Genomic DNA, 26979 nt, shown 5'->3' on the forward strand with positions numbered 1-26979 from the left:
GTTGCGGTTTAGGTCAAAGACAGTCACAGGAATCCAACCAACGAGAACAGAAAACATCAATTATCAGGCGATTTTGCAACTCGGCTGTATTTGCCTTCGATCTGCATATTGAGTTCACATTTTAAACACATGGACCATATTTTCTGTTGGGTTTGAGTTTTCACTCTGACGTCCCAGCGAGCCGCAATCGGCCCTTTTGTTGGGATCGCAACAGCTAAGGTCAGTTCGGCGAATTTCTTTGCCAGGACGCCGTGATGCAGTTTCCTGGAAGAACACACACACACATGCACGAACACACACACACACACACACACCGCACGCACACACACACACACACACACACACACACGCACTCACACAGACAGTCAGAAGGTCACACCAGTTTCTGTGTAACTGTTCATAAGTTGCTTTGTCAGATCTTTTTTTTTTTTTTCTAATTTAGCCAGAATCAAACCATTAACCACATCCAACGTATTAGATTCGTAAACCTGAAACTAAAACTGACATGACACTTTATTATGTTAAATTTTAACTCGCGTTCCCCGGAGAAGACTCTGAGACTTCAGTGACCCCCTGACCTTTCTTCTAGCACCGCACGAAGTCCGACGTCTTTACTTCACCACCGGACATTTTACAGGCTAACGGCCAGAGTCTGGATGAACCATTCCCGCAGAGGTCCTGCACGGTGAAAAATGTATACGGGATTATTTTACAGGCAGGATGTTCGTCTTCGGAAACAGGAAACTGATGGAAGCTTTCGGCCTCCGCTCCTTCTTCCCCGGCCTCAGTTTGATACGATAACGGAACTGTTTGTAAAAAAATGCCAATGACCTGCTCCAGCCAGACGTGATTAAGCACCTTGCGTAAGCACCTGGCTTTAACGTCATCAGATGTTGAGTTGAAAGTTGGCTCTTGGTCTTGGAAACAGCAGCTGGTTTCACCAAACGCTCCAGTAGTTGCTGTTCTGGAGCTTTGTCAGACGATGGAATTGTAGATGGTCAAGTTTCAGTTTTTCTAAGCACTTTAACGACGTCTCATCCCTGTTGACTTAAAAGCTGAGACTGAAAGTTCACCTTCGACCTTAAATTTGTCGACGGTAGCTGTTACTGTACCAACTGAAGAGACAACATTGCTTTCCTACAGTGTTGGAACCAAAGTGACATTTCACTTAGAGAAGCAGACTGCAAGCGCGGGATCACGCTATATAACCAGATAACTCTGACTAGTTATGCGGTTTTGGTTACATCACAGATTTCTGGAGTTTCTGCTCAAGTTTTTAATGCACGTATTGAAAAAGCACATAAAAACAGGTGGACTGGAACGTACCGATTGTCTCGGTCCATTTGAAAGCACAATTGTCCTCGTATGTCCCTTGGCTGTGACATGACTCTGTGATAATTAACCTGCAAACCCGGCTGAGCGCTACATCCGGCAACTTGCGAGGTCAACTGTCAGGTCATAAAATATCTGAGCGCATATTTGAGGGAGAGAATGCGATCCTCAAATATCTAAACCGATATTTTATGAGTCCCGTCCGCGCCTGAGGTCTGGTTTCTCCGATCCTGCTCCCGATGACAGAATCACCGAGGAGCCCAGTCTGTCTGATGTGGCAGCAGTTTTCTTTCGGGGGGAGTTTAGCCTTTTAATGTTGAATTTAAAGTCCCGTAATCGTGCTGTGGTTGATTACGGTATGACTCAAGGCCCCACGTTTTTTTCAAGATAACACCCAAACACACACACATTTCCTGGTCATACATGTTTTATTTGACGTACACATCGAGGCTAGCGGTGATTCTTGGACGGCGAGCAGAGCAGGGAGAAAGGATTCCGCCTCGTTGAGGATCACACTCTCACTCACACACTCGAGCATGGATGACGGATGAGTTGTCACTTTGCAGTGTGTTCGTTTTAGCTCAGTGTTAAGAGTGATGGAGTAGCTTTTGGAGAGCAGTCGTGCCCCAAGCGGCGGCGGCGGCGGCAGCAGCAGCACATTGCTTCAGAAATAACCAGCGTTTTCTGTTGCTACATAACTGAGTGACTGGCTGACTGCAGATCAGATTCTGTTACTCTGTCTGTCCTCTCTGGTCCAGTTTCCTCTGTCTCCATCTCGTCCTTCAGCTCAGATTCAGATTTGCTTTGTTGCATCACGTGATTCAAAAGAGCTTTACCAAGGAAGACTTCACAAGGTTCATGATGTGAGCGCAGTTATTCAGAATGTAAAAAATGCAACATCACTACATAATCCACACTACACAACACTGTTTACACTATACACAGTGGTGCAGAGTAACAAAGTATACTTACTCGAGTACTGAACATAAGTGCAAGTCTGAAGTACCTGTTCCTCTACTATTGTAATGTTATGCTGGTTATATTTCCACTTCTCTTCATTTCTATATTTATCTGAGCCACTTTTCAGACTAAAATGTTAAGAACCTACAATGAGCACATGAGAGATGATGCATTACATTAAACTAAACCGCCAAACAGCGTATGATGGTCTCAAATATGAGACAGTATAATACAAAGCACCGAATCTCTGGCAGATCCCATTATTCCTGCATGGACGATGCTTCAACTTGAGAAAAATTGCAGAACCTTTTAACAGAGTGCGGCTGCTATTTTTACGCAAGTAAAGGATTCGAATACTTCTTCCACCGCTCACTTTAAAACGCTGTATGCAATATAACACGTAGACTATTCAACCGCATTACTATACCACATAGTGTAGCCGAGCAAGTGGCGCAAAGAAATCAGAAATTAAAAAATTTAAAAACATGAGAGCTGTCTGATTTAAAGGAGCGCCCTTCCTTCCTTCCTCCCTTCCTCCCTTCCCTCCTTCCTTCCTCCCTTCCCTCCTTCCTTGCTTGCTTGCTTGCTTGCGTGTTGCTGTCGTCTCCTCTCACTTTGCCACACACGAGGGTGTGAACATTCCCAGCATGCCTCACTTCAGCTGTGGGCCAGCTGCTGCTCTGGAGGGTTAGAGAGTGAGAACGAGAGAGAGAGAGGAGGGGGAGGAAAGAAAAGACAGAGAGCAAAGAGGAAGGGAAGACAGAGAGATGAGGAGAAAGATAGAAAAGGAAGGAAGGTAAGAGACAATGGGGAGAGGGGGAGAGAGGAGGAAACTGTCTGGCACAGAGGAATACAGTGTATCAGGCTTTGATACAGAAGACTTGCTAGCTGGAGACATTCCATGACGGTTTGGTCTTTTCATGGGATTTCATGTCAAGAATAAAAAAATAGAATATCATCGGACATATTGAGAAAAATTCTTGCGAGCAGGTGTGTGTTTGTGAGAGAGAGAGAGATGCATTAAGCTGCCGGCGAGTGAAAATCTTAAAAATAAAAACAAAAAACAGCTTCTTTGTTTTTTCTCTGCTCACCGAGCTGCCGAACAGAGTCTGCGGTTAAAATGAGGAGCGAACAATCAAACAATGAGGCGCTCTCTTCTCGGTGGGTGTGATCATGTCAGGAAATTCACTCGGGCGCAGGTTACACGAGCGCCTCAAGCATCACTACAAAAGTATAACGGTGTTTCTTTGTTTGGTTGTAGGCTATTTTTTCTCTGTGGGTTTGCAATGAAACACTTTTTTATATGGGACCCTGGAATACGCCTTAAAATATACACGTGGGCCAAGACTAATACTCGGAAAGGCAGCGGTGTGAGCACAGTCTGTCTTCAAACCCACCATAATAGCAGAGAATCCACATTTTCATACATGTGGTACTTGAGCTCTGTCCCCTAATCAACACAGATCAGGACTCAAAGACAGTATCAGACCAAGCCCCCATAACTTTGACCCCGAATGGCTGCACTGCTGGATGTTCCCATAGACGCAGCAGGAGCGTTCCCTCCTCCATTCTGCACCGGAGTCCTGCAGGGGCGCGATGATATCTGTATCATCTTCTATCCCATTTTGAGTTTTAATCATTTTGGGGACTCACCTGAGTTTAAATTTTACCGTCATGCTCACACGGAGGATCAGAACCGACAGCACCAGAAACCCAATCAGTTACTAAACTCCAGAACTGAAAGTCCCTGCAGCACATTCCTGTTTCGGCTTCCACCACTTTGGAAGAATCCCAAACATCGGTGAAATAGTCCCTAGTGGAGAGCATTGACTGTGAAATCGCCAGGTGCTTGAGGCTCTCTGGTTGACATTTTGAGTCTGTGCACCTTCTGTAAGTCTGCAGTTCTTGAAGGAATTATCCACAATTACATAAAACCAATAAACCAAAGACAAGGACCACGGACAGTATTCGAAATGATTCGTGCTGTAAATATTCCTCAGATTTTGGCTGTTCTCCTTCCACGTGTGTGAGGATGTAAACACCATTCTTTGATGCGATGCTGTGTTAATCCCGGTGCATGAATGAGTAATTTAAAGGCAAAAATGTAGTTATTTAAGAACACAAATTGATTCTTTCCCCTTAAGACTCACCAGCCTCCTTTAGAAAGAAGATTTGCAGCAAAATAGGGATTTGCTGAGTATTTTTTTGCCGCTTGCTCTCTTTCATTCTCCGACTCTTCTCCTCAATCCTCTTTTTTTTCTACTTTGGAAGTCGGCTACATACGTCAGTTTAAAAGGCAGTAGACATAAGAAAATTCCGTTCCTTATCCTAACACTGACACTAAAGTGGAGATGAAGATGTACGTAAGCTGTAGAAACTTGACTGTTTGCCTTTGACCGAGCTGACGGTCACCGAAGCGAACTCCTCCCCGGCAGCTTCCCGGGGAGAAGGGACCTCTGCAGGTAAAGTTTCTGGGTTCCTGAAAGGCTCCTCGAAAGGTTTCTGCTATATGGACTAAATTGTTGCTTGTTTTGTTTTACATCTCTCCCCAGGCTGTCGGAAAGCGGCTGAAGGTCGGCGCTGGTCGAGCGTCAGAGGACGCAGTCTGAGCCAAATCTGTCCCGGAAATGGGCCTAAAAACCTCCGAATCGTAGCCAAAGCTAACGTCTGTCTAGAGTCGACCCGGGTCCAGCGGCCCATGTTTTCTCTGACATTATGGCTCCAAGAACTCAGTCTCCGGTTAAAATTGAATTCTCTCCACAAGTAAATTCAGCTTCAATCAATTTTAAATCAGAGTCAAATTTATTCCAAGCAAATCCGTCTCTCCGGGGCCTCGTCTGTTTACCGTCTTTAGTAACAAAGCCCACAAACACCCCACCCCAAAGCCCCCCGGGGCTGTTCACACCCCAGTCTGTCAGGAAGGAGCGAGGGAGGCAGGAAGTGTAGAGAGAGGAGAAGAAGTGTGATGAGCCAATTTTCAAGTGTGAGCCTTCAGAGAACATGTCGCTCACAAATTCTCGTCATGTTTGTACCATGCACTAGAAAAACATGGCCACACTGTCTGTGATGTCTCCTCCAGGTCTGTGAAGTGATGATTTGAAGCCCGGGGTTCACTTTACACGTTGTGTTGTCTCGACAGCCACGAGTCCATCCTCAGTATTCTGGAATCTAGCTGCAAATGTTCAGGTCGTCTCTGGGGAGAATATCTCCCAGGTCTTTTGATGCCTCGGTGCCTGTGTGCGTCTCATGTAGAGGAGTGTAGTTTACGTTTCAGTAGCAAATATTGCACTAACTTTCACTTACTCTGCAGGGTGGGATGTTATAAGGTCATAAATTGTAGGTTACATGATGTCGTGTACTCTAATCAATAAAGTGGTTAAATTTAAGCTCCACCGTGACAGGAACAACAAGAAGCCATCGGCGTCACCGTCGTGCGTGTCTTTATGCACGTGGCTGCAGAGGATGAGATACAAACAAAAGAGGAGACCCGGTCACGAAATCATCGCTCTACATAGAACCACAGAAAGTTCGCGGGGAACCTTTAAAGAAAGGATCCGGTTATTTTCTTTAGCGCTCACTGTATCTTTGGGCATAGAAATCGGTTCTGACACTAGCGTACATGTGCCTCCCCCGTGGAGGAGTGTGAAAGACATAGTATGAAGCTTTAGCGACTTAAAGTTGGTCTTTATTAGTCTTGTACGTAAACGGCAGACATTATTAACCCCCCCCCCTCGTCTCCTTCCTCAGATGGTCGCTCCCTCCTCCTGGCTCCCTGTCTTGCCGGCAGCCCAGCGGCCCAGGTCCTGGAGCGCGCCGTCCTGGAGTCGCGGGTTCGAGAGATGGAGGAAGAGAACAGACAGATCCGGCTGCAGCTCAGCCAATCGCAGGGCACCGCCGCCCAGCAGCCGGACGGGAACTACGGTAACCAGCAGTGGGGAGCGTCCGCGGACACAGGACCAGAGGACGGGGACAACACGGCGGAGGAGAAGAACAACCACACAGAGTGTCCCCGCTCGCCCACCGTCCAGAAGTGTGAGGTCAGGACAGGAAACACGACACCCAGATAATTAACCTCAGACATCTGAGCGACGCATTTCGCTTCAAAACTCGCCGCCCTTCTCTTCAGAGTCGTAACTCAGTCAAACTGCAACACACTGATCTCATACGGACATGAGATCGGAGCCGTTTTTCCGATGTCTGACGCCCTGTAGCCTCTGATCTGGTGACAGTCACAAAATTTCAGTCTTTTTCTTCAGTAATCCAGTGATTGTTGTGTGTCTCCATGGTTACAGTGCAAGCAAGGGACCGCTAGTCGCTAACGCAGTTTGATTTTTCATGGTGCAGGTTCAACAGAACTACTCAAATTGAACACTGTGGAGAAAGCATCGGTCTTTGGTCAAACTGCCCACGGCTCACAGACAACCTGTGACAAGAGGACAAACGGGAAATGACATAGACTGTGCGTGCATGACTTTAACTGTAGCTTTGGAGCCCCTCTGCATCCATTTGCAATCTGCGTGCCGCCATTTTTCCAAGTTCATCGTAATATGATTCAGTTTTTCCGGTGTGAATGTGCAGTTCGCACCGTTTACGGTTTAGTTTGGAGAAAATGCAATGGGCAAGAGGTGCGACACGAAACCCGTCAATGTTGCTACTCATCCTGCTGGTCACTGGTAGAGGTCACTCGAGGTCAGATATTCAGGGGTGTTTCTAATTTTTTGTCCTCCCTATTTACAGACATGAGGGGGTCAGAATATTAGAAACACCTCTGACCGTGATGGATTCCAGTACGACGCCATCACTGACCATGACCTCAGTTGGATGACAACGTCGACCAAAACTGAACTTTATAGGCGTCATAAAAGTCGACTTTATGGCAGAACAGTTGAATTGGATTGAATTAGACTGGACAGGTGTACCTAATAAAGTGGCCACTGAGTGTATGTGGTAGATTGAAGCACTGCTGATCTGATCCAACAATGTGTTTTGTTGAAAAACAAGATCCTAGGAAGGTTTATCAGTGTATCTCCTCAACATAATACAGCAGTTCATACAAACTAATCGAAGAAAGGTGCAGCAGGAGGTTCCTGAAATCCGAGGGCGCACACTCGCTCTTTGATGTGGTTTCCAGCCTTTGAGCTCCAAGTTTTCAAAGACCTTTGCTGCGGAAAAGCAAGTGAAATGAAATCATAAATATTTGAGAAGCTAAATATGAAATTTCACACCAGAGAGCAGAGTGAGTGGCCTGGATTATGTGACGTTGTTGGGGGAACTGCTCGTATCTCCCAAATGGAAACATTTCAAGTCAAATGACTCCCGGCTGCCTCTTGGTAAAACTTGTGGTTTTTAATCCTTTGTGTTGTTTGTTCCACACAGAGCCGCTGACTCTTTGTCTTCTGTCTCTGCAGCTGATCCATGTAGCGTGCGTTTGTGCCGGTCACAACGCCAGCAGAGACGTGGTCACACTGGTCAAGTCCGTCCTCTTTCACAGGTGAGTCTGTTCTTTCAAAACAAGAAAATGTTCCAACACTGCATTTTTATTTCACAGACCTTTCCTTGATCTGTGATTCTCTCTCTCCGTCACTGAATCTATAAATTTGTTTGGCTGTTTTTTAATTCTTTGAGGCGGAAGATGGCATAACTGTAACCCGGATTTTTAACAGGCCTTGAAAATCCTTCGATCCTTGAAGGAGACTGAAAAGAATATCAAGAGAGAGAGATTTTGAAAATGAAAATATGGCCTTTATTGAAATTTAACTTTTTTATGTAGCATCTGAATTCAAGAACAAACCTGAACTCTCTCAATCCAGCCTCATTCCTCTCAAATCTTAGAAAATGTTCAAGTTAAATGACGTTATTAGGTCTACCAACTATATTTCTGTTTAGTTGTTTATACGAGCAGAAATTGTTTCAGGATCTACTTCTTTCTCTTTGGGACCATAACAGTTATCTAAGGGTGGTCTTCGAGTCATTCTGCCTCATGATCCGATTCTAATATCAGACATCGGTCCGATACCGACTCAGACAGTTGAATTGGGTATCTGTGACGATAGGGCCGGTCTATGGGGCCGATCCATTCAATTTAGGTCTGTGTTGTTCTATGTTTACGTCTACATGTGAGCACTACGTCATGCGTCAGCAGTGTGCCGGTAAAACCCCCACGCAGACCGGTTCACAAGCAGCGCGAAAATCCCAAAAGAGAGCAGAAAAACGGTAATGTCCACTGCGCCAGTCTCCGTTACTCATGTATGTCGTCCTCTGTCGTCATGTTGGTGATTAAATGTCCGACAGAGTTGTTTTATTCCACCAGTGCGTCGACCGAGTCACTAGCTTAGCATTAGCTTGTAGCAGGAGCAGTCCACGGTAAGGAGAGGGAGAAAAAAAAAATTGGCGCCGTTGTAGCACGGGCAGTTAGCGCGTTAATCCCCGGCAAAACTCGAAACTCTGCAAAAAGTTAGCGGTCCACAAACCCGCTGCCACCAGCGTAACGCTGGTCACTCTCAGCGTTAACTACAAACTTAATTCTTACTGAATTAATCTCATGTCGGGTTGTGGCTAAAGCAAGAGCACGGGGACAGCGTCATCTGTGTAACATGGTCCAATTTAACAGTGGGACAACTGAACACGGACCACAAACGGGATACATCACCTCACTACCTTACATCATAGCACTCCGCCAATCTTGACCATCCCTGACATTACAGGCACCGTATTATGTAGTTCCTGAACTGAAATAAGGAACAGAAAAGAAAAAGCTTACAATCGCACGGAGGGAGCAAAAAACAAAGGGTCAGCAGTGAGGAGCTGATTCACGCTCGCTACGGCTGCTACTACTACAGGATAATAGATAACAATTCAGTACATTTATATATATATATATATATATATTTACATATATTTGTTACATTTTGTTTTACAAAGTTAGGAAAGCAGTGTTTAAGTCAAGCCTGATGCTGCCGTACACATAAAAGAATGGTCCCAGTCTCTTCCACACATTGAGGCATACAGCCTATTGATTAAACGCTGGTATCGGATCGGTACTCGGTATCGGTATCTTTGCTCAGACTTGACAAGGAAAAAATTCACGTCAGTGAAAACAACACTGTGCTGATTTAGACCAGTGAGGTGTTCTATTGACCATCCACGTCTGACTTCATTGTAGAGGAAATTTTAAAGGGGATCCTTTTTAAAGTGTAAAAGCCTGGTGTTGTTCTGTTTTTCTTATCGCCATCGAACCCATGTGCAGAGCCAAAGTGCTGGTGCTAGTTAAGAAGGTGAAAGCCTAAACCTGCCCAAAAACACTTAACTGCCAACCAGGTCAATTTAGATTGTCAGAGAAGAAGAAGAGTCAGCAAAGCATAGCCCACTTTTCCCCCAGAAGAAACCCCTCGACCTTGACGTGTCTTCTTCTCTCCCTTTCTCAGGAGAAATCCTCTTCACTTTCACTTCATCACCGACACAGTAGCCAATCGTATCCTGAGTTCCCTGTTCCAGTCCTGGATGGTCCCATCCGTGCAAGTCAGCTTCTACGATGCAGATGAACTTAAGGTAAGAGGATCATGAGAACACACACACCGTGTCAGTCCTCATCCAAACACCTCTACACATCCCTGTTCGCCGCTCTCTGTTAGCACAAGGTGAGTCAAAGTCATATCGTACATTTACCATATCAAAGAAAAATCTCTGCAGCCCAGAGCAGCTTTGAGTTGTAGGGATACAGAGACAAGTCAAGTTAAATGTATTTATAAATCTCCTTCAACAGAAGAAATTCACCTCAGAGCAGCTTTAGAGCATCAAAGAGTGAGAGACATCAATACAAAAAAACGGCACAGTACAGACACGTCGCTAATTCTAAAACAGGAGGTCACCGCTCGAGTCTCTGTGTGTCTGTCAGATCGTGTCACATTAACGCAGATCAGAGGGTTGGTAAAGCTGCCGGGGTGCTAACTGGTTTTTACTTCAGGATGCGGTGGAGGGTCAAGCTTCAGTTTAGCCTTGTTTGTAGACTGACAGTCAAACTTAAGTCCTTCTTCACGTTAAAGTAAGTTGAGTCAAACCGGGATCTAAACAACATCTATCAGTGTCTAATGTTTATCGGAGATTAGAAACACATTCCAGTGGATGTAACATAGTCCACCACAACTACACCACAGCCTGTAAAGTAACCAGTTTGGATAAACGCTTCTCTTCTGTCGCCGTATGTGTTATAGACACGGGCTCCCCCATATTGGTGCCTAGACAGGCCTTATGAAGCTGATCAGGTGTTGGCCACATGCGATCGATCGACATTAAACACAGGGTGTTCTTTAGGGTCACCAGAAAATCCTGTATCCAGTTCTCAGCTGCGTTCATTCAGTCACAGCATGCCACTGACTCAACCGTTAGTTCCCCAGCCATCCAAAGTCATATTACTTTGTTGACCCACTAGAAATCCCAGGTGTCAGCAGTGGTGGAGGAAGTGCTCACATCCTCTGCTTTAGTTAAATTAGCAGTACCCCAAGCACAGAAGTACTCCATTACAAGTAAAAGTCCTGCGTTCAAAGTTTGGACCTACGTTAAAGTACAAAAGTGTTAGCATGGGAAAGTGGTCTCAGACTGTTGGACCCGGCTGTACCTTGTTATGGACCAACATGTCGAGTTTAGAAACTACAACCTGATGGCAGAGCTAGAGGGAAGGCTAGAAGTCACCAAAATGATTTATCCTGTGGGGAACACGAATATCCGCAACAGATTTCTATGACAGCCTGGCCTGTCGCGGTTTAGATGTCTGGCATAAAAACAGAGAGAGAAATCTTGGTAGCAATTATTATGTGACTCACCACCGGGCTCTCAAACAATGTATGATCTCATTTATCGAATTCTGGAAAAGTCTCGTGTCTTTTTTCTACCACGAAGGACTGTATGATCCTGTGTGAGTTCAAATAAATCCTTTTTTTTTTCTCTTTTTCCCTTTTGATTTTGCCAAGAATTATTCTTATTAATTCTAATTCATTCATTTATGCAGCTGTTCCCTCAGAGAGATAAAATGAAGAACAAGAGTCCTCTTTTACAAGTGTGCTAAGGTTACACTTTAAACAAAACCACAAAAAAACTAAAACAACAGTCCAAAGCAGCCAATGAGTCCTTAAAATATGCACTGCAAGATTAAAGCAAAGCTGTTATTTTATTAGATTTGGAGATACAAGGTTATCACCTGACCACAGTAACTTCTGTTTCCTAATGTTTTCCAAGGAAACCTTGTGTCCGATAACCTTGTATATTGTATCTTGACCACAGGGCCGGTAAGACTTCATCTCACTGATGTTGAGTTGCAGAGCCACATCCTTAAAGTTAAAGCTCCACAATCACCACAAGGGCAGTTGCAAGGTTTTCACTTGACAGCAACGATTGATAATGGAGTCGGACGAGCTGGTGAAACACTTGTCTCCCAAAGTCAAGTGACACTTCAGCACAAAAACACCAAACCATTTCTTTTAACATGAAAAGTTGATGAATGGTGAACACGCTCACAGTGACGGGAAATGTAAGGAATGCCATAAATGAGTTTGTGTGTGTGTGTGTGACTCCAACCTGCATCTCCATCCTTCACATCATCACATTCTCCTCCCTCCTCCTCCTCCTTTGTGCTGAACAATGAGTCCTTTGTGCTGTCAGATGCTTGGACCTGCAGTCTCTCTCTTCAGTTTCCTTTGACTCACATTAAACAGGAGAAAAACAGCCGAGACTCTAAGCCGATTATATTTGCAGATGATGCACTTATGCGGATCCAATTACTCTGAATCAAGAGAATTAATTAAAAGACATTATTTGCAGTTTCAGAAAAAAAAACACATTGAGCCTTTGCCAAAATATGCTGAATGTGTCTTTGTGTTAACCCACGTACAGAAGACTGAGCTTGTACACCACATCAGCCACAACATTAAAACCATTTACCGGTTTTACTAGTGTGTGTGTGTGTGTGTGTGTGTGTGTGTGTGTGTGTGTGTGTGTGTGTGTGTGTGTGTGTGTGTGTGTGTGTGTTTTATATGAGTCCTACAATTTTAAAAGGCTAAAAAGTAATTGGACAAACCAACATAATCATAAATATAAGGATTATTTTTAACACTTGGATGAAAATCCTTTGCAGTCAATGACTGCCTGAGGTCCGGAACCAATGGACGTCACCAAATGCTGAGTTTCCTCCCTTGACATGCTCTTCCAGGCCTCTACTGCAGCCGCCTTCAGTTGCTGCTTGTCTGTGGGTCTTTCTACCCTCAGTTTTGTCTTCAGGAAGTGAAACGCAGGCTCAGTTGTGTTGAGGTCAGGTGACTGACTTCGCTTTGAAAAATATTCCGTTTCTTTGCTTTGTGTTGCTTTCTCAGCATGTTTTGGTCCATTATCCATCTCTACTGTGAAGCACCTTCCTATCAGTTTTACAGCATTTGGCTGAATCTGAGCAGACAGTATAGAACCATACACTTCAGAATTCACCTTGCTCCTTCCGTCAGCAGTCACATCATCAATAAACACCGGTGACCCAGTTCCATTGGCAGCCATACATGCCCATCCTGTAACACTGCCTCCACCATGTTTGACATATGATGTGGTGGCTTTGGATCATGAGCCGATCCTTTCCATCTCCATACTCTTCTCTCCCATCATTCTGGTCCAAGTTCATCTTGGTTTCATCTGTCCAAAGGATCTTGTTCCAGAACTGAGCAGGTTTTTTTAGATGTTTTCTGGGAAAGTCTAATCTGGTCTTTCTGTTCTTGAGTGTTACCAGTGGTTTGCTCCTTGTGGCGAATCCTCTGTATTTACACTCATGAAGGCGTCTCTTGATTGTTGACTGTGACAATAATACACCTGCCTCCTCCAGAGTGTTCTTGACCTGACTAGATGTAGTGAATGGTTTTTCTTCACCAAGGAAATAATTCTGCGATCATCCACTTCCTCCGTGGTCTTCCAGGCCTTTTGGTGGTGCTGAGCTCACCAGTTCATTCCTTCTTTTTAAGGATGCACCACATTGTGGGTTTGTCCAGTCCTGAAGTTTCTGTCATCTGTCCGATAGGTTTGTTTTCTTCTTTCCATGGAATGAAGGTCTCCTTAATTTGAAACAAAACCTCTTTGGACAGCATGTTGATAGTTCCCATGAACAGCAACCAAACGCAAATTCAACACTTTGAATCAACTCCAGAGCTTTTCTTTGCTTAATTTGTCAGGAAATAATGAGGGAACGGGCCACACCTGAACATGAAACTGATCAATTTTCAATTGTCCAATTAGGTTTGAGTCTTTTTTTACCTGTTTAAAAAGAAAAGAAGGTAACTAAAAAAAATTAAAAAGGACAGCAACCACCCGAAGGCAGTAAAAATGAAATGAGACATGTTTTCCTGTTTGTCTTTTCAGTCCGAGGTGTCGTGGATACCCAACAAGCACTACTCAGGTATTTACGGCTTGATGAAGCTGACGCTAACCAAAGCTTTGCCCTCCGACCTGTCAAAGGTCATCGTCCTGGACACGGACATCACCTTCGCCACTGACATCGCTGAGCTCTGGGGCATTTTTAGGAAGTTTACAGGTAAGACCTTGGAATTTTGTAATTACTTTTAAAAACTGTGAAGAGAAGAGATTCCTCTACCAAGGCTGTAAAGTCCTCTAAATCAGCTACTTTAAAGACCTTGTAAACTCAGTTCTCAACCAGCTGCTTTGCGGGTGATCCTCTCACTGGTTTGACTCAGGTTGCGTGGTTTTTGAGAGAAGTGAAACGTGGTTGCAGTTGCACAACGTGCTGAAGTTTCTGTCAAAAAGGCCACACGTACAAAATGACAGCTTTTTCACAAACGAATAATTTTGAGGTCATCCAATAAACAATCTGATGGAGACTGAATGAAATCAGAAGGAGGACCAGTTTTTAAGAATGTTTCTCAAAGAATAGATATTATCCAAAACTTGGAACTAAGCACTGCAGGATTATGAGATAAACAAATGGGACTGAAAAAATAATCCTTTCATTCAGTATCCATTATCAGATGATGATGGATTGCATTGTGGATTGGATTGTCTACCATGCCTAAATGAAAGCTTTGGCTAATCTGTTCATGGGACAAAAGAAAACAATAAAACACGAGTTGCTTGTGCTGCTGTCATGAGACACATCAGGTGTAGTCCTTTTCTTAGTCACATTTTTTTTTTTTTTCTAATCACCAATGTTGGTTGTTTTGTTCGCAGAGAAGCAGGTGATTGGTCTGGTGGAGAACCAGAGTGACTGGTACCTGGGGAACTTGTGGAAAAACCACAAACCCTGGCCTGCACTGGGACGAGGCTTCAACACAGGTAACACAGTGTTGTTTTTCTGGACAAATCCTGACTGAAGCGGATAAAGATGACAACAGTTACTGCTCTTATTACCTCCGCCAAGGAGGTTCTGGCTTCACCCGCGACTGTTTGTTTGTCGGTTTGTTTGTCAGCAAGATTAGGCAAAAACTATTCAACCGATTTGCACAAAGCTTGGTGGAGGGATGGGGAATGGGCCAGGGAAGAACTCGTTACGTAGAGGTCTGCACTCTACTGAGCACATGTTCTAGTTGATTTATGGAACTGTTGTGTTTTAATGAAATTTCATGCGAATCTTTCATAGATGTATGTTTGTTTGTTTTTTTCTCTTGTATATTCTTTGTGAGCCCCTAAACGGAGACAGGTTTCCATGACTATGTGATAGACAAAGTTTTGAATCTGAGGTCAATCTAACCTGATCTCACAAGGCAAACAATGTTTTTTCACTCAAAAAGAGGCACCGCATTTAGCTTCAGTCTCTATAGTGTTTCAGGATGGCTGACTGAAGATGTTTTAATGTTCTCACAGCCCACATTCAAGCTCACACCCAAAACAGTCTCAGCTGTGACTGACTGGTAAAAACTATCACGGGATTGGACTTGACTCATTTCCATATCGTTCTGCCTGGAGACACCAAGTATGGTTTGGTTCGAAGCATACGGTACCTGTGGTTCATGGTTCAAATCAGGCCTGTGATCCATTCGCTGTGCTCTCTTGCAGGCGTCATACTTCTCTACCTGGAGCGACTGCGGCGAATCGGTTGGGAGCAGATGTGGCGGCTGACGGCAGAGAGGGAGCTAATGAGCATGCTCAGCACATCGCTCGCTGATCAGGTCGGGGACACCTCCAGCCACCCAAGACAGTACAAAGCACCGATAGAGTACAAAAATAGTAGTTTTCAAGATACCGCGGTCTTGGCCAAAGTGTTTGACAGACAAAGTCATGCTTCGGTGACAGAGGAGAGAAATCCATAAAACACACCAGCCGCATGGAGAGGCGATGCAGTAAAAATGAATTTTAATATGAGTTTTCATAGGAGCAGTTTATTCTGCTGACCTGACAGTTTTAGACAGTCCGTGGGATGCAACTGCAAAAGTGCAGTTATTTGGTCTGCATGAAAATTTTTGAATATGAGAGCACATAAGATGAGATATTCAGAGATACAAGTGGATTAATGTTTTCATAAGAAATGATCAAATTGCTCAGTTCGACAGTTTTTTACTGTACATACAACTGCACAAATGAATAATGTAGAAAAAAATATAAAATAGTAAAATAACCGCAAGTTAATCTTAACTCAAGGTCCACTCTCTTCCCTTTTCCAGAGTTTTCAACCACATCTCGGTCTTTCTCAGCAAACTGAGCAACTAAACTTAACTAAGATGATTATATCAAACTATGATTTTCAAGGTCAAGAATGAACAAAGAAAACCCAACACAGTGACCTTACAACCAGGTAGTTAAGTGTCAGTTGTAATATAGTCTGGATGTAGATAAATTCAATTTCCCTTTTATTTTAATAGCCCAAAATCCCAAATCTCCAGCAAAGAGCTTCACATTATATGACCGCCTCTATCTTTACACACTGAAGCCCACTGTTTTTCAATAAAACAGCAGCCATACGAGAACTTTGTTTAAATGTGATACTGTGTAAAATTCCTTTTTTTTTAAATACAGTTAAGAAAGGTCAGATGCTTCAGTGTCATCACTTGAAATGTACAAAGTGAAACTGTGTTGCATCCTTACACTTCATTGCTTTTAGTGTGTTTACAGTCATACGTCCAGTAGTTACAGTGCGCTTGTCGAGCCTCGACTAGCGACCTTGATTGTGTTTTAAAAGACACAGTGCAGCCTGCGCACAAGGAGCCTGCCTTTGTAAAGTATTCTAAGGATTGTAAAATTAAAGCTGAGGTTGCCAGGGAACGAGGAAAGACACACAAAGAGACGGATAATGCGGTTCTTCTCTCCAGTGCATTCAAGACCCGAGCTGGATTATCACCTAGGACGAGAGCTTAACGCCACATGGACTCGTGCTTGCAGGAACAGTCCTGTTTCCGATCCATCTCTGTGAATCCATCGGAGTCCACGCACAGTCCAGTATTATACAGAGACCGGCAGAACCAGAAGAGCTGCTGTATTTGTTGTTAAAGCTGTCTTTTGTCTGTCCACCGTGCGCAGGACATCTTCAACGCCTTCATAAAGCAGAACCCGGTCCTGGTGCACCAGCTGCCCTGCTTCTGGAACGTCCAGCTGTCTGATCACACCCGCTCCGAGCAGTGCTACACCGAGGTTTCGGACCTCAAAGTATGCTCACACACACACCGTCAATAATTCACGGCTGGGGGTCAGAGAGCTGAGGGGCTGCAGACTCTGCCACCCGAACACAGACACTGGAGAAATCTTATATTAAACCTCCGGCACCTGGTTGTTGCCAGTAAAATGACCTTCCGTATTAAATATGAAAGAACTGAGAAAGAAGTGTTAAATGTTAAATTATTAACAGGCACCTGGTAGATGTTTGTGCGCTAATAATGGGAATTTTGAAATATAGAATTGAAGACTATCAAAAGAAAAACAAAAAAAAGGAAATTGGAGGTTTTCACCCTTTTCTCTCCAATGTTTTGGATTTTTTTGGTAAATGTAAAAATCATGTGCTCCCCCACAGGATAGAAAAATTCTGGGTGAATCCTCCCAAACTTTTTTTTGTTTCTTCTGATTTACAAGTGAAATCTGTGCCCCCACCCAGGTGGCGACCAAGCCTCCCCATACCTGCCATTAGCCATTTCCAAATAAGAGGCCAGAGAGAGCGAAAGAATCATCATTCAGAATAAATATTTAAAGACCATTTGGGTTCCTGATGTTGACAATATCAGTCAAACCCAGGGGGACACGTCTCAAAAAACCCCAACGTGTCAGGATGCTCTCAGTCCATTTGCATTAATGATCCGTTCAGGGGGATACGAGTTTCATTGTTTTCCATAAGACACTAATATAAAACGTATCAGTTGATGGTCAGGATTTGCAGTAAGTACGTTTACACTGGGGCAGGTAGAATCTCAGCACATCTCACCAAGCTGGGCCAAGTGTCTGAGCTGTATAGCGTGAGCCCGTAGTTGGTTTTAAGATGCCCCTAAGAAAAACAGCACAGAAATCACTTCCTTTGTACGTCCGACTCTCCACTTTTACACAAGACAAATATTTGTGTTTAATCAACCAAATCAATTTTACAGTTGTCAGATAAAGTTAGTGGAGGAAACGTTGCGGTGGAAAAGTACAAACTCCCTCACACGAAAATAGTGGAATAAAGAGCCAGAACCTGTAGACTGTAATGAAGTGAAGTGACTGTAGTAAATGTGCTCAGTCCACCCCCTGCTGTGGTTTCAGGTGATCCACTGGAACTCTCCGAAGAAGCTCCGTGTGAAGAACAAACACGTGGAGTTCTTCAGGAACCTCTACCTGACCTTCCTGGAGTACGACGGGAACCTGCTGAGACGGGAGCTGTTTGGCTGCCCGAGTCCGGCCAGTCCAGAGAGCGTCCAGGTTAGACGGGCGCTGAGTTCCATCAGCAGATACTCAGGCTACAGCACATTTACGTCACACATGTTGACGTTTGCTCTGACTTATCATGGAGCCAGCAATTACATTATTTTTTTTTTTTTTGGAGTAAAAATATCTCAAACGATCCTTTAGCCAACAATAATTGTTAACATAACTACGTAAACACTTTCAGAAAGGATCCCAAATCAGTTATTAATCGGCAGGATACAGCGAGTGTGGTTGCCATGGTGACAGAGTTCCTGCTCAGGTTTGTCAAATCCTGATTACAATCCACGATAATCAATTGGTTTAATTGGTTGTGGTGTGTTTACAGTCTAGTTTGTCTGGCAAAAATTAATAAAGGAAACGCATCTGAACTGAGGAGGAGAAACTTTGATCTTGAATAAAAATGTAAGAGCATTGTCCCGTCTGAAGCGACACATTTGTCAGGGAGCAACAGAAAATTATCATCGAAAGGATTTTGTCTAAAATCCCTTTTCTGGGAACAAAACCACTGAAATGTTTGCTGCTTTAGACGCTTGTGCACCAACAGTTTACTTTACAATCGTGTCTCAGAGCTTCGGGCTTTCTGTCTCCTCAGCTGCAGACGGCTCTGGAGGAGCTGGACGAGGACGACCAGTGTTACGACTTCCGTCGGGAGCGACTCACCGTTCACCGCGTGCACCTGTACTTCCTGCAGTACGAGTACACGCCTACTGAGGACGACACCGACATCACACTGGTGGCCCAGCTCTCCATGGACAGGTGCCCGACCGACACACGTCCAGTAACCCCTGAAACACTCTTTAAATGCTCATCTAGACAAAGACCTCAGTAAAGTTTAAAGTTCACTCTTGACCTCGGACACACCAGCTGAGAAAAGTCTCACCGAAAGGTCCATTTTGTAGCTGTTCTTGAGCTTTCTATCATATTATATGAACTTCATCAGCAGAGGTCAGGGAATTGTTGATGTTTAAGTTTTCTTTTTACCATTTTGGATTAAAAACCCGGTTCACTGGAGAGCTTAACATCAACAATTCCATGACAAACAGACAAACGCCATCTGCTGATGAAAACCATGTGCCATGTTTGAAAGCTACAGCTACTAAAATGATCTTGTGCAAGATTATTTTCTCAACACAGTTACTTTTGTTAAAAAGGTATAAACGCACAACGGCATGAGAATTCAAAATCACCATCCGTATTGAGGCTCAAATAATAATAATTAGGTCACTTTTCAAGCAAAATGTCCCCGTTTCCCTCGTCTCTGTGTGAGGACTTGCTGCTTTTCTCCATTTTATATCATTGTAATTTGAGTAGCTTTGGGTTTTGGGCCGTTGGTTCGGACAGAAGACATTTCAAAATCTCAGCTCGGGTCAGGCAACTTCCAGTGGGTATTTTTCACTAATTTCTGACATTTACTAAACAAGAAATACATTTTTAAAATTTGAGAAAAAAAAAGGTAAGTTCCAACCCTGATCCTCATCGTCGTCTTCCTCTCCCTCAATAACACACGTGACTCTATCTGTGCCCCCTGCAGGCTGCAGATGCTGGAGGCCATCTGTAAGCACTGGGAAGGCCCCATCAGCCTGGCGCTCTACATGTCCGACGCCGAGGCTCAGCAGTTCCTGCGCTACGCTCAGGCCTCCGAGGTCCTCAAGAACCGCAAGAACGTCGGCTACCACATTGTCTACAAAGAGGGCCAGTTCTACCCGGTAAACCTGGTGAGGAACGTGGCCCTGAAGAACGCCAACACGCCATACGTGTTCCTGACCGATGTGGACTTCCTGCCAATGTACGGCCTCTACGATTACCTCAGGTAAGGCCAGCTGCCATGTGCTCCCGTTCACACTTTGATACAACTGTGACTACGTTAATGGCTCATAAGACCGTTTCTGTCCTCTCTTCTATTCAGTCACAAAATGCAGAAACTCCCAGCTAAAGGGTTGTAATATACCTTTTTTCTGGCAGACATTTTAAATAGTCATTGCCGGAAAAAAGAGCACTAATGATGTTAAATTTTAGTCAGTGTCCCACAAAGGCCATGTCCTGACAGACATTAACTCCATGAAACAATGCAGCCCCCTTAAAATAAAAAAATAAAAAAAGTGGCGAGATACTCAAAGACGTTTTACATGACAAGTTAAATTAAAGAACCTCCTGCAGCGCAACGTAACATCAAGTTCACATTCCTGGCAGGATAACTTTGTTACATGTTACACAGTATTTCTAGTGCTTAGCTGGTGATTGCTTTAAAAGTATAAAATGATTTTAGCTGTATATCATTCCTGATAGCACTATAAACTGCTGTACAGTATTTTGGCATCTGATAAACTTTCAAACTCGTGGATTTATTACTCAAACCTGCCTCCTTGGATCATATTTCTTCACCTGAAGCAACACACCTACTGTTTTTACGACTTACACCTGTGCTTTTCCTGTCAGGAGAAAATCCCTGCTGTGAAAAATTCACAGGAGAAATTAGCCAAATGTAAAATGCAAATGATAATTATGTTGGGAAACATTTTTGCAACGCCATCCGTAAGTTTCACAGTAACAACTCAAGTTCAGCTCAGAATATGTCATGTCCACTGATGGACACACTTGTGCTACAGATATTATCATAAACCTGTTTTATTATATTCAAAATAAATAGAGATAAAATCACTTCAACATACTGTAGCTTCAGAAAGTATTCAGGCACCTACCCCACTTTGTGTTGTAGATTTAATTTTAAATGGCTAAAATTGCCATTTTTGCCCATTAATTGACAATCAATAAACAATTATGTCAAAGTGAAAACATGTTTTTAGAAATTTTTGTAATCAGGTCTTTAATCCAGCATTTACAGCTTTGAGCCTTCTTGCACAACTGGATTTGGATTTGAACTGGATCCTCTCAGGCTCCGTCAGACTGGATGTGAAGCATCTGTGAACTTCCATCTTCAGGTCTCTCCTCAAATGTTCTATGGGGTTTAAATCTGGATTTTGGCTGGGCCACTCAAGGACAGTCAGAGACTTGTCCTGAAGCCACTCCAGCGTTGTATCGGCTGTGTGCTTCAGGTCATTGTCCTGCCCAAAGGCGAACCGTCGCCTCAGTCCAAGGTCGCCTGCACTCTGGAGCAGGTTTTCTTCAAGGACCTCTCTGTGTTTGGCTGCATTTATCCTTTCCTCAATTCTGACCAGTCTCCCTGTCCCTGCTGCTTCGAAGACCCACCTGACCACCCCTTTACCTTTTACTCAAAGTGGGTTGATGGAGTGCTGCTGAGATGGTCTCTCATCTCTGTAGAGGATTAGATTGACCCTTAGGTTCTTGGTCACCTCCCTGATCAAGGCCCTGGCCGGACAGCCGAGTCCCGGAAGAGTCCTGGTGGTTGCAAACTTCTTCCATGTCCGGCCACTGTGCTCCTGGGAACACTCAAAGCTTTAGAAATGGTTTGTACCCTTGCCTCGATCTGTACCTCAGAGTTTTATCGCAGAGGTCCAGAGAGTTTCATGGACTTCATGGTTTGGTTTTTTGTCCTGACATGCAGTGTGTGAATTGTGGGACTTTCTAAACTCTGTCCAATCAGTTCAGTTTGCCACAGGTGAACTCCAATCAAGTTACGGACACATCTCAAGGATGATTAAAACAAACAGGACTCACCTAACTACAAGTTGGAGTGCCACAGCAGAGGGTCTCAATAATTTGTGAATGAGAGATTTCCGTGTCATGTTTTCACTTTGTCATTATGGGTTATTAAGTGTAGACTGATGGACAAAAACGGCCATTTCATCCATTTATAATTAAATCTACAACACAATGAAGTGTTGCAAAAAGTGACAGGGTCTGAACACTTTCTGAATCTGCTGCAAACTGTGTCATTCTCAGTTTAAGACACGGACACTGTGTTCATCTTTACACGTGCCCCTTAGCTGCATCTCACCTTCTGTTTGCTCCGTGCAGAAAGTCTGTGGTGCAGCTGGACATGGCTCACACTAAGAAGGCTCTGGTGGTTCCAGCTTTCGAGACACTTCGTTACCGTCTGTCCTTCCCCAAATCCAAAGCTGAGCTGCTCTCCATGCTGGACATGGGGACTCTCTACACCTTCAGGTACCTGAACATGATTCCGAAATCAGCACAGCAATTGACAGTTAACTTCTCACATGAGTGGATGTTAAGGGGAAAACAAGGAGACTGGAAAATAATTTGCCAGACAACGATGATGTGATCATCATTTAATCTTTGACACTCTGTCATTTTCTTTCCGACTCTCCAGGTATCATGTGTGGCCCAAAGGACACGCTCCCACCAACTATGCCAAATGGCGAACAGCCACCACCCCCTATAAGGTGGAGTGGGAGCCGGACTTTGAACCGTACGTTGTGGTGAGACGAGACTGTCCGGAGTACGACCAGCGCTTTGTGGGCTTTGGCTGGAACAAGGTGTCCCATATCATGGAGCTGGATGCACAGGTACGTCTGCGCCATGATAGGCTGTTCGAGGAGGGTGAGACCAGTGCTACTTCAGGTGCTCAAGGTCAAGGAGGGTATTTCAAATGGACCGCTGACTTTCTTTCACATATGTACAGTGTGTGGAATAAAAAAAGTCAGAGGTGTGATGATAAATCATTATTGGTCTCAGTCAGTCACACCACTACTGTTAAAAAATACATACTTGCCTTTTTTTTTTCTACATAATCTTCACTGCGAGAATGTCTGTAGTTTTTAATGCAGGGTTCAAACTAAAGAAGTCTGATGTGCACATACTTGCTGCTTGAAACACAAAAATAGAAGCTATACTGTTTAAAAAAGCAAATGGAAAAGCTTCGTACCTCCATAATGATACCCATTAAATATACATGTTACAGCTTACCACTTTAAAATTACCCCATTTCTTTCATAATAGCTTAAATCGTCTAATTTTGTCTCCATTTTTGTTGAGTGGTTTACTACTTCTGATCACAACTTTTTCAGCCAGTTTTACCAACAGTGGTCATAACTGCATTCATTTAGGATTACTTACTTTATCTATTGAGTTTTAACTGCGTTCTCTTGGTGTCGCCTCTTTCTCTCATGGCTGAGAGAAATGACTCTGTGATGAAACCTGTTGGAATAGACACAAAGCACAAACGTTACCTTGAGAGAGAAGGAGAAATAGGTTAGGACGATGAGAAAACAATGTTTACATTCAGATCTCATCTCTAGAAACTATTCTTTTGCTTTTCGTTTTTTTTTTTTTTTTTTGAGAAGAGAGTTTGTTGGGAGTGAACAACAATTTTTGCAAACAGCTTATTCGGGTTTGTGTAAAGATGGGAACTGGAGGAAGCCAAAGAAAAACGCAAAAGTGACTTTAATTTTGTTACCTCCATCCAGATACGCTGCATTTGATTAACCTTTCATTTGTGTGGGAATCTATGACTTCTTCATACAGTGTTTGTGTAGGCATCATGATTGGCCAAGACTGAATATTTGTTATTGAGATGAGAAAAGACGTAAGCTAGAGGGGAAAAAAACCAACATAATTTTGGGCTTCAATCAGGATGTTTTTCTTCGTCTCCTCAGGAGTATGACCTGATGGTCCTCCCCAACGCTTTCATGATCCACATGCCCCACGCTCCCAGCTTTGACATCTCCAAGTTTCGCTCCAGCTCCAGCTACCGCAACTGTCTGAACACCCTGAAGGACGAGTTCCACCAGGACCTGTCCAGGAAGTACGGCTCGGCTGCTCTCAAGTACCTCACTGCCCAGAGGAATATCTAAGAACCAGGACTGCTGAGAGCCAGCCCCCGAGCTGGACCGATGAGCTCCGGGAGCTCAGAAATGTACTGACGCAGCGCTGTACCGCAGGCCACACTGACGCCCAGCGCCAATATGACGGTAAAGCTTTACAGCCCTTTCAAACATTCATGGGCTCCTGTGCATTAATTCTCCAGTCGACCGCGGACGAGATGCAGAAATGAAAACCTGAACAGGACAGCGGATTTCCTAAACGCATGTTTCACTGGGCGGAAAGGGTGGTCTCGGAGTGGAGCGTGGATACGGATGGGACTAGCTTTATGGCCGGAAAATAACCATATTCTTACAATTTGTTCTGACAATCAGGGCTTTTTCCAGAAGACATGAACCAGTCCGTCCATGTGGATATCTGGACACGTAACTCAAAGACACTAAATGACGGGACCCGTGTCATTTTTGGAAAAAAAATGAAAGGAGAAGACTACAGTGTGAGGCCTGTCGAACTGGAGAAAGATTTAAGCCTTATCACTTTCCATATTTAAGGATATTTTCGTTATTTCATTTTTTTTCCAGTGTAAATCAAAACCAATGAATAGCAAACATTGGCCTTTACAATGTTTTGATTATGACTTTACTAAGAATCCGTTTATTTTTCCTTTCTCTATTTTCTGACCTCTGAGACCTTCTGAAAATCAATCATGTCCTGGTCGAATTCTTTCAGATTTTCTGTGGGCTTCAGGGATGTGCTTTGCGTGTATGTGTGAGAGTGAGAGGGAGTATGATCCAGCTGCATCATATGGCAAGTCTTCAACACGCTTACTGCTTCTCAAAAGTCATTCTCGCTTTCGTCTTGGTCATATATTTGCTTGCATGTAAACAGTTGCACTACACGTCCTTTTCGCGTTAGAAAATTTACATTATTCTGTTTTTTTTCATCCCTCTGAAAGCAGCAAAAATCTTTAAACGATAACAGAGATAACATTACTAATTAGGACCAACTCACGAGACCAACGCTGACATCTAACAGTGAGTTGTTCTAAATAAAGCTGTTAGCTTTGAAATGAGAGTGCTACACTGCGACGAAGGGCAGGAGCTTTTAGTTTCTTGAATTTTGTGCCATTACATCTTAATGTGTCTGATCCACTGGATATACAGTATTGTGCCATTTACTGTAGCACCCTCCCCACAACCCCATCTTTTTGTTAAGTCCAACTGAAATTACACAGCTCATACCTTTCTACAGTCTGGTTGCATGAATTCAGTGTAACCTGGTCCTGATAGGGGGCCTGTTCTATTGCTTTGGATCCGAGCATCTATTTGGACTGGGTCTATTCAAAAAAAATAAATAAATAAAAATCGCGCTTGTCAGGTTAAAGTACGATTTCAACAATTCTCTTTCAAATTGGGTTCAATATTTTGACTTCGGCCTCCAACCCTATGAACTGGCAGGCTGGGTTACATGGTTGATTGACAGCGCTGCCAGCAGGGGATCGGATAAACAATGTAAACTATTTGTTCCAGCAAAAGCAACTTACGAGCCGAGGATAGACGGCATGGTATGAAGTGAAGAAAGAACCATTTTAAACAGTATCTAAACTGAAAACTCTTTGGATTTGCAGCCAGTTCTTAAGCTGTTTACACCACAGTTGACTCACTAATTAGCTTGACAAAAGCGACGCAAGTATCTTTGCTAGTTTTAGACCGACGCAGTTGTCATTTTCCCGTCCACCGCCTGCGTTGTCTAAATAGCAAATGCACTTGCGTCCATCTGAGCACCCATGGGCCTGTTGGTCTTAAAATGAGGTGTGGTCAGGCGCATTGTTGGCGCATTGCTACCTTGAGGCGGGGGAGAGCGATTTTGCGATTGACCAACAGAACCTGGTTTGATGTCGATGCTGCTTGCATAGTCAGTGTTAACAGAGGAAACCTCTCGCATGGGATTTGAAACCTCTTCAAGAATCTACACCAAGTCCTTTTTTTACGTTTTCCCCCCTGATGCAGGTTCATTCAACAAGCCAAGGTGCAGGACACACAAGACATATCCAAGCTTTTGTATGAAAAGTGGGCATTAGCAAGGAAGCCAACTTGAGCTGCAGTTGCCATCCGACTATTAGTGACAGTTTTATGCCAAGAAGTTGTGGATCTACAGTATGTGCCTACAATATGTATATGTATGGCACACAAAATAGTTTACGCACAGATAAGGAGGTTCTACCATCAAACCACAAGTGTTAAAGTAAAAAAATTCTTTTCTTTGGACATTGATTGTTTTCCCCACAAAATGGGGACAGAGCACCTGTAATTTCCAGAGCAGGTCTGTATCATGTAGCAAAAGGAAAATATGTAATTTCATTTCAGTTGGACTTAAACCTTCCTAATTCCATTGTTTTCATTTTGTCGTTTTATTTAATCCTTTTTTTTGGAGGATTGCACTGTTGTTTACTAAGTCTGTTTCCAGCTAGCGCCAGATTATTCGAATTACCGCCTGTGTTGCCATTACATCCAGTGTTCATCATCATGGTCCCCAGAAGATGATTACTAATGATTTTGAGTCAGTGGTTTTAACTCTTATTTTGTCTCAAGCCACTGTCAGATCCAAATTCGTTTGACCAAAACTGACCAACTCTTCGCCCCCTGACACACAGTCTGAGCATGGACCGGCCAGATTGACCCATTTTTCATCATAATGTCTCCGTAGCACGGCACAGACAGGACTTTTTTTGGGGACGTAACATTGTACCCTCTTGGGGCCACCAGCAGAGCTTTAAAATTTAGTTTGGTTTTTGATTATTCATCTTTTCTTTAACCTCCTCATTTCTACTTCCGTGAGGAATATTTTCATCCACCGCAGCGTCCCTCCATTTCCTCGATCCGTGCCTGCATTTGGACAAGAAGCAAGAGAGGAATTTATTCAAATCTAGTGTAATTTCCACTGAGAATAAGGCAGAATTAGGAGCGGGGTATGAATACGAGCGATGGTGTATGTGACAGCTGGGGGCTCAGTTTGTTTGGCGAAGAGTGAGTGTGACCCGTGCCATGAAGAGCCCTGCCCCCGCCCCGCCCCGCCCCTCCCCGCCACCATGCCGCCCTCCATGCCGCCTCCATTGACTTGTTGTTGATT

General features: G+C 43.8%; 1 protein-coding gene across 1 annotated transcript in view; it reads left to right on the forward strand.

Moving 5' to 3' along the window:
• Positions 1-24833, forward strand: part of large2 (LARGE xylosyl- and glucuronyltransferase 2) — an 86209-nt gene extending 61376 nt beyond the window's left edge. The window contains exons 4-16 of the mRNA XM_040138905.1: positions 6040-6329; positions 7701-7783; positions 9717-9840; positions 13678-13849; positions 14500-14604; positions 15325-15437; positions 16783-16908; positions 17989-18144; positions 18743-18906; positions 19682-19960; positions 22087-22233; positions 22400-22595; positions 23685-24833. Coding sequence (XP_039994839.1) covers positions 6040-6329; positions 7701-7783; positions 9717-9840; positions 13678-13849; positions 14500-14604; positions 15325-15437; positions 16783-16908; positions 17989-18144; positions 18743-18906; positions 19682-19960; positions 22087-22233; positions 22400-22595; positions 23685-23882 — 2153 coding nt within the window. The 3' untranslated portion in view covers positions 23883-24833. The remainder of the gene's footprint in view (positions 1-6039; positions 6330-7700; positions 7784-9716; positions 9841-13677; positions 13850-14499; positions 14605-15324; positions 15438-16782; positions 16909-17988; positions 18145-18742; positions 18907-19681; positions 19961-22086; positions 22234-22399; positions 22596-23684) is intronic.
• The last annotated feature ends 2146 nt before the right edge of the window (positions 24834-26979 follow it).

Source organism: Xiphias gladius, chromosome 1 (genome assembly GCF_016859285.1).
Source record: "Xiphias gladius isolate SHS-SW01 ecotype Sanya breed wild chromosome 1, ASM1685928v1, whole genome shotgun sequence".
In the NCBI taxonomy this organism is placed as follows: domain Eukaryota; kingdom Metazoa; phylum Chordata; class Actinopteri; order Istiophoriformes; family Xiphiidae; genus Xiphias; species Xiphias gladius.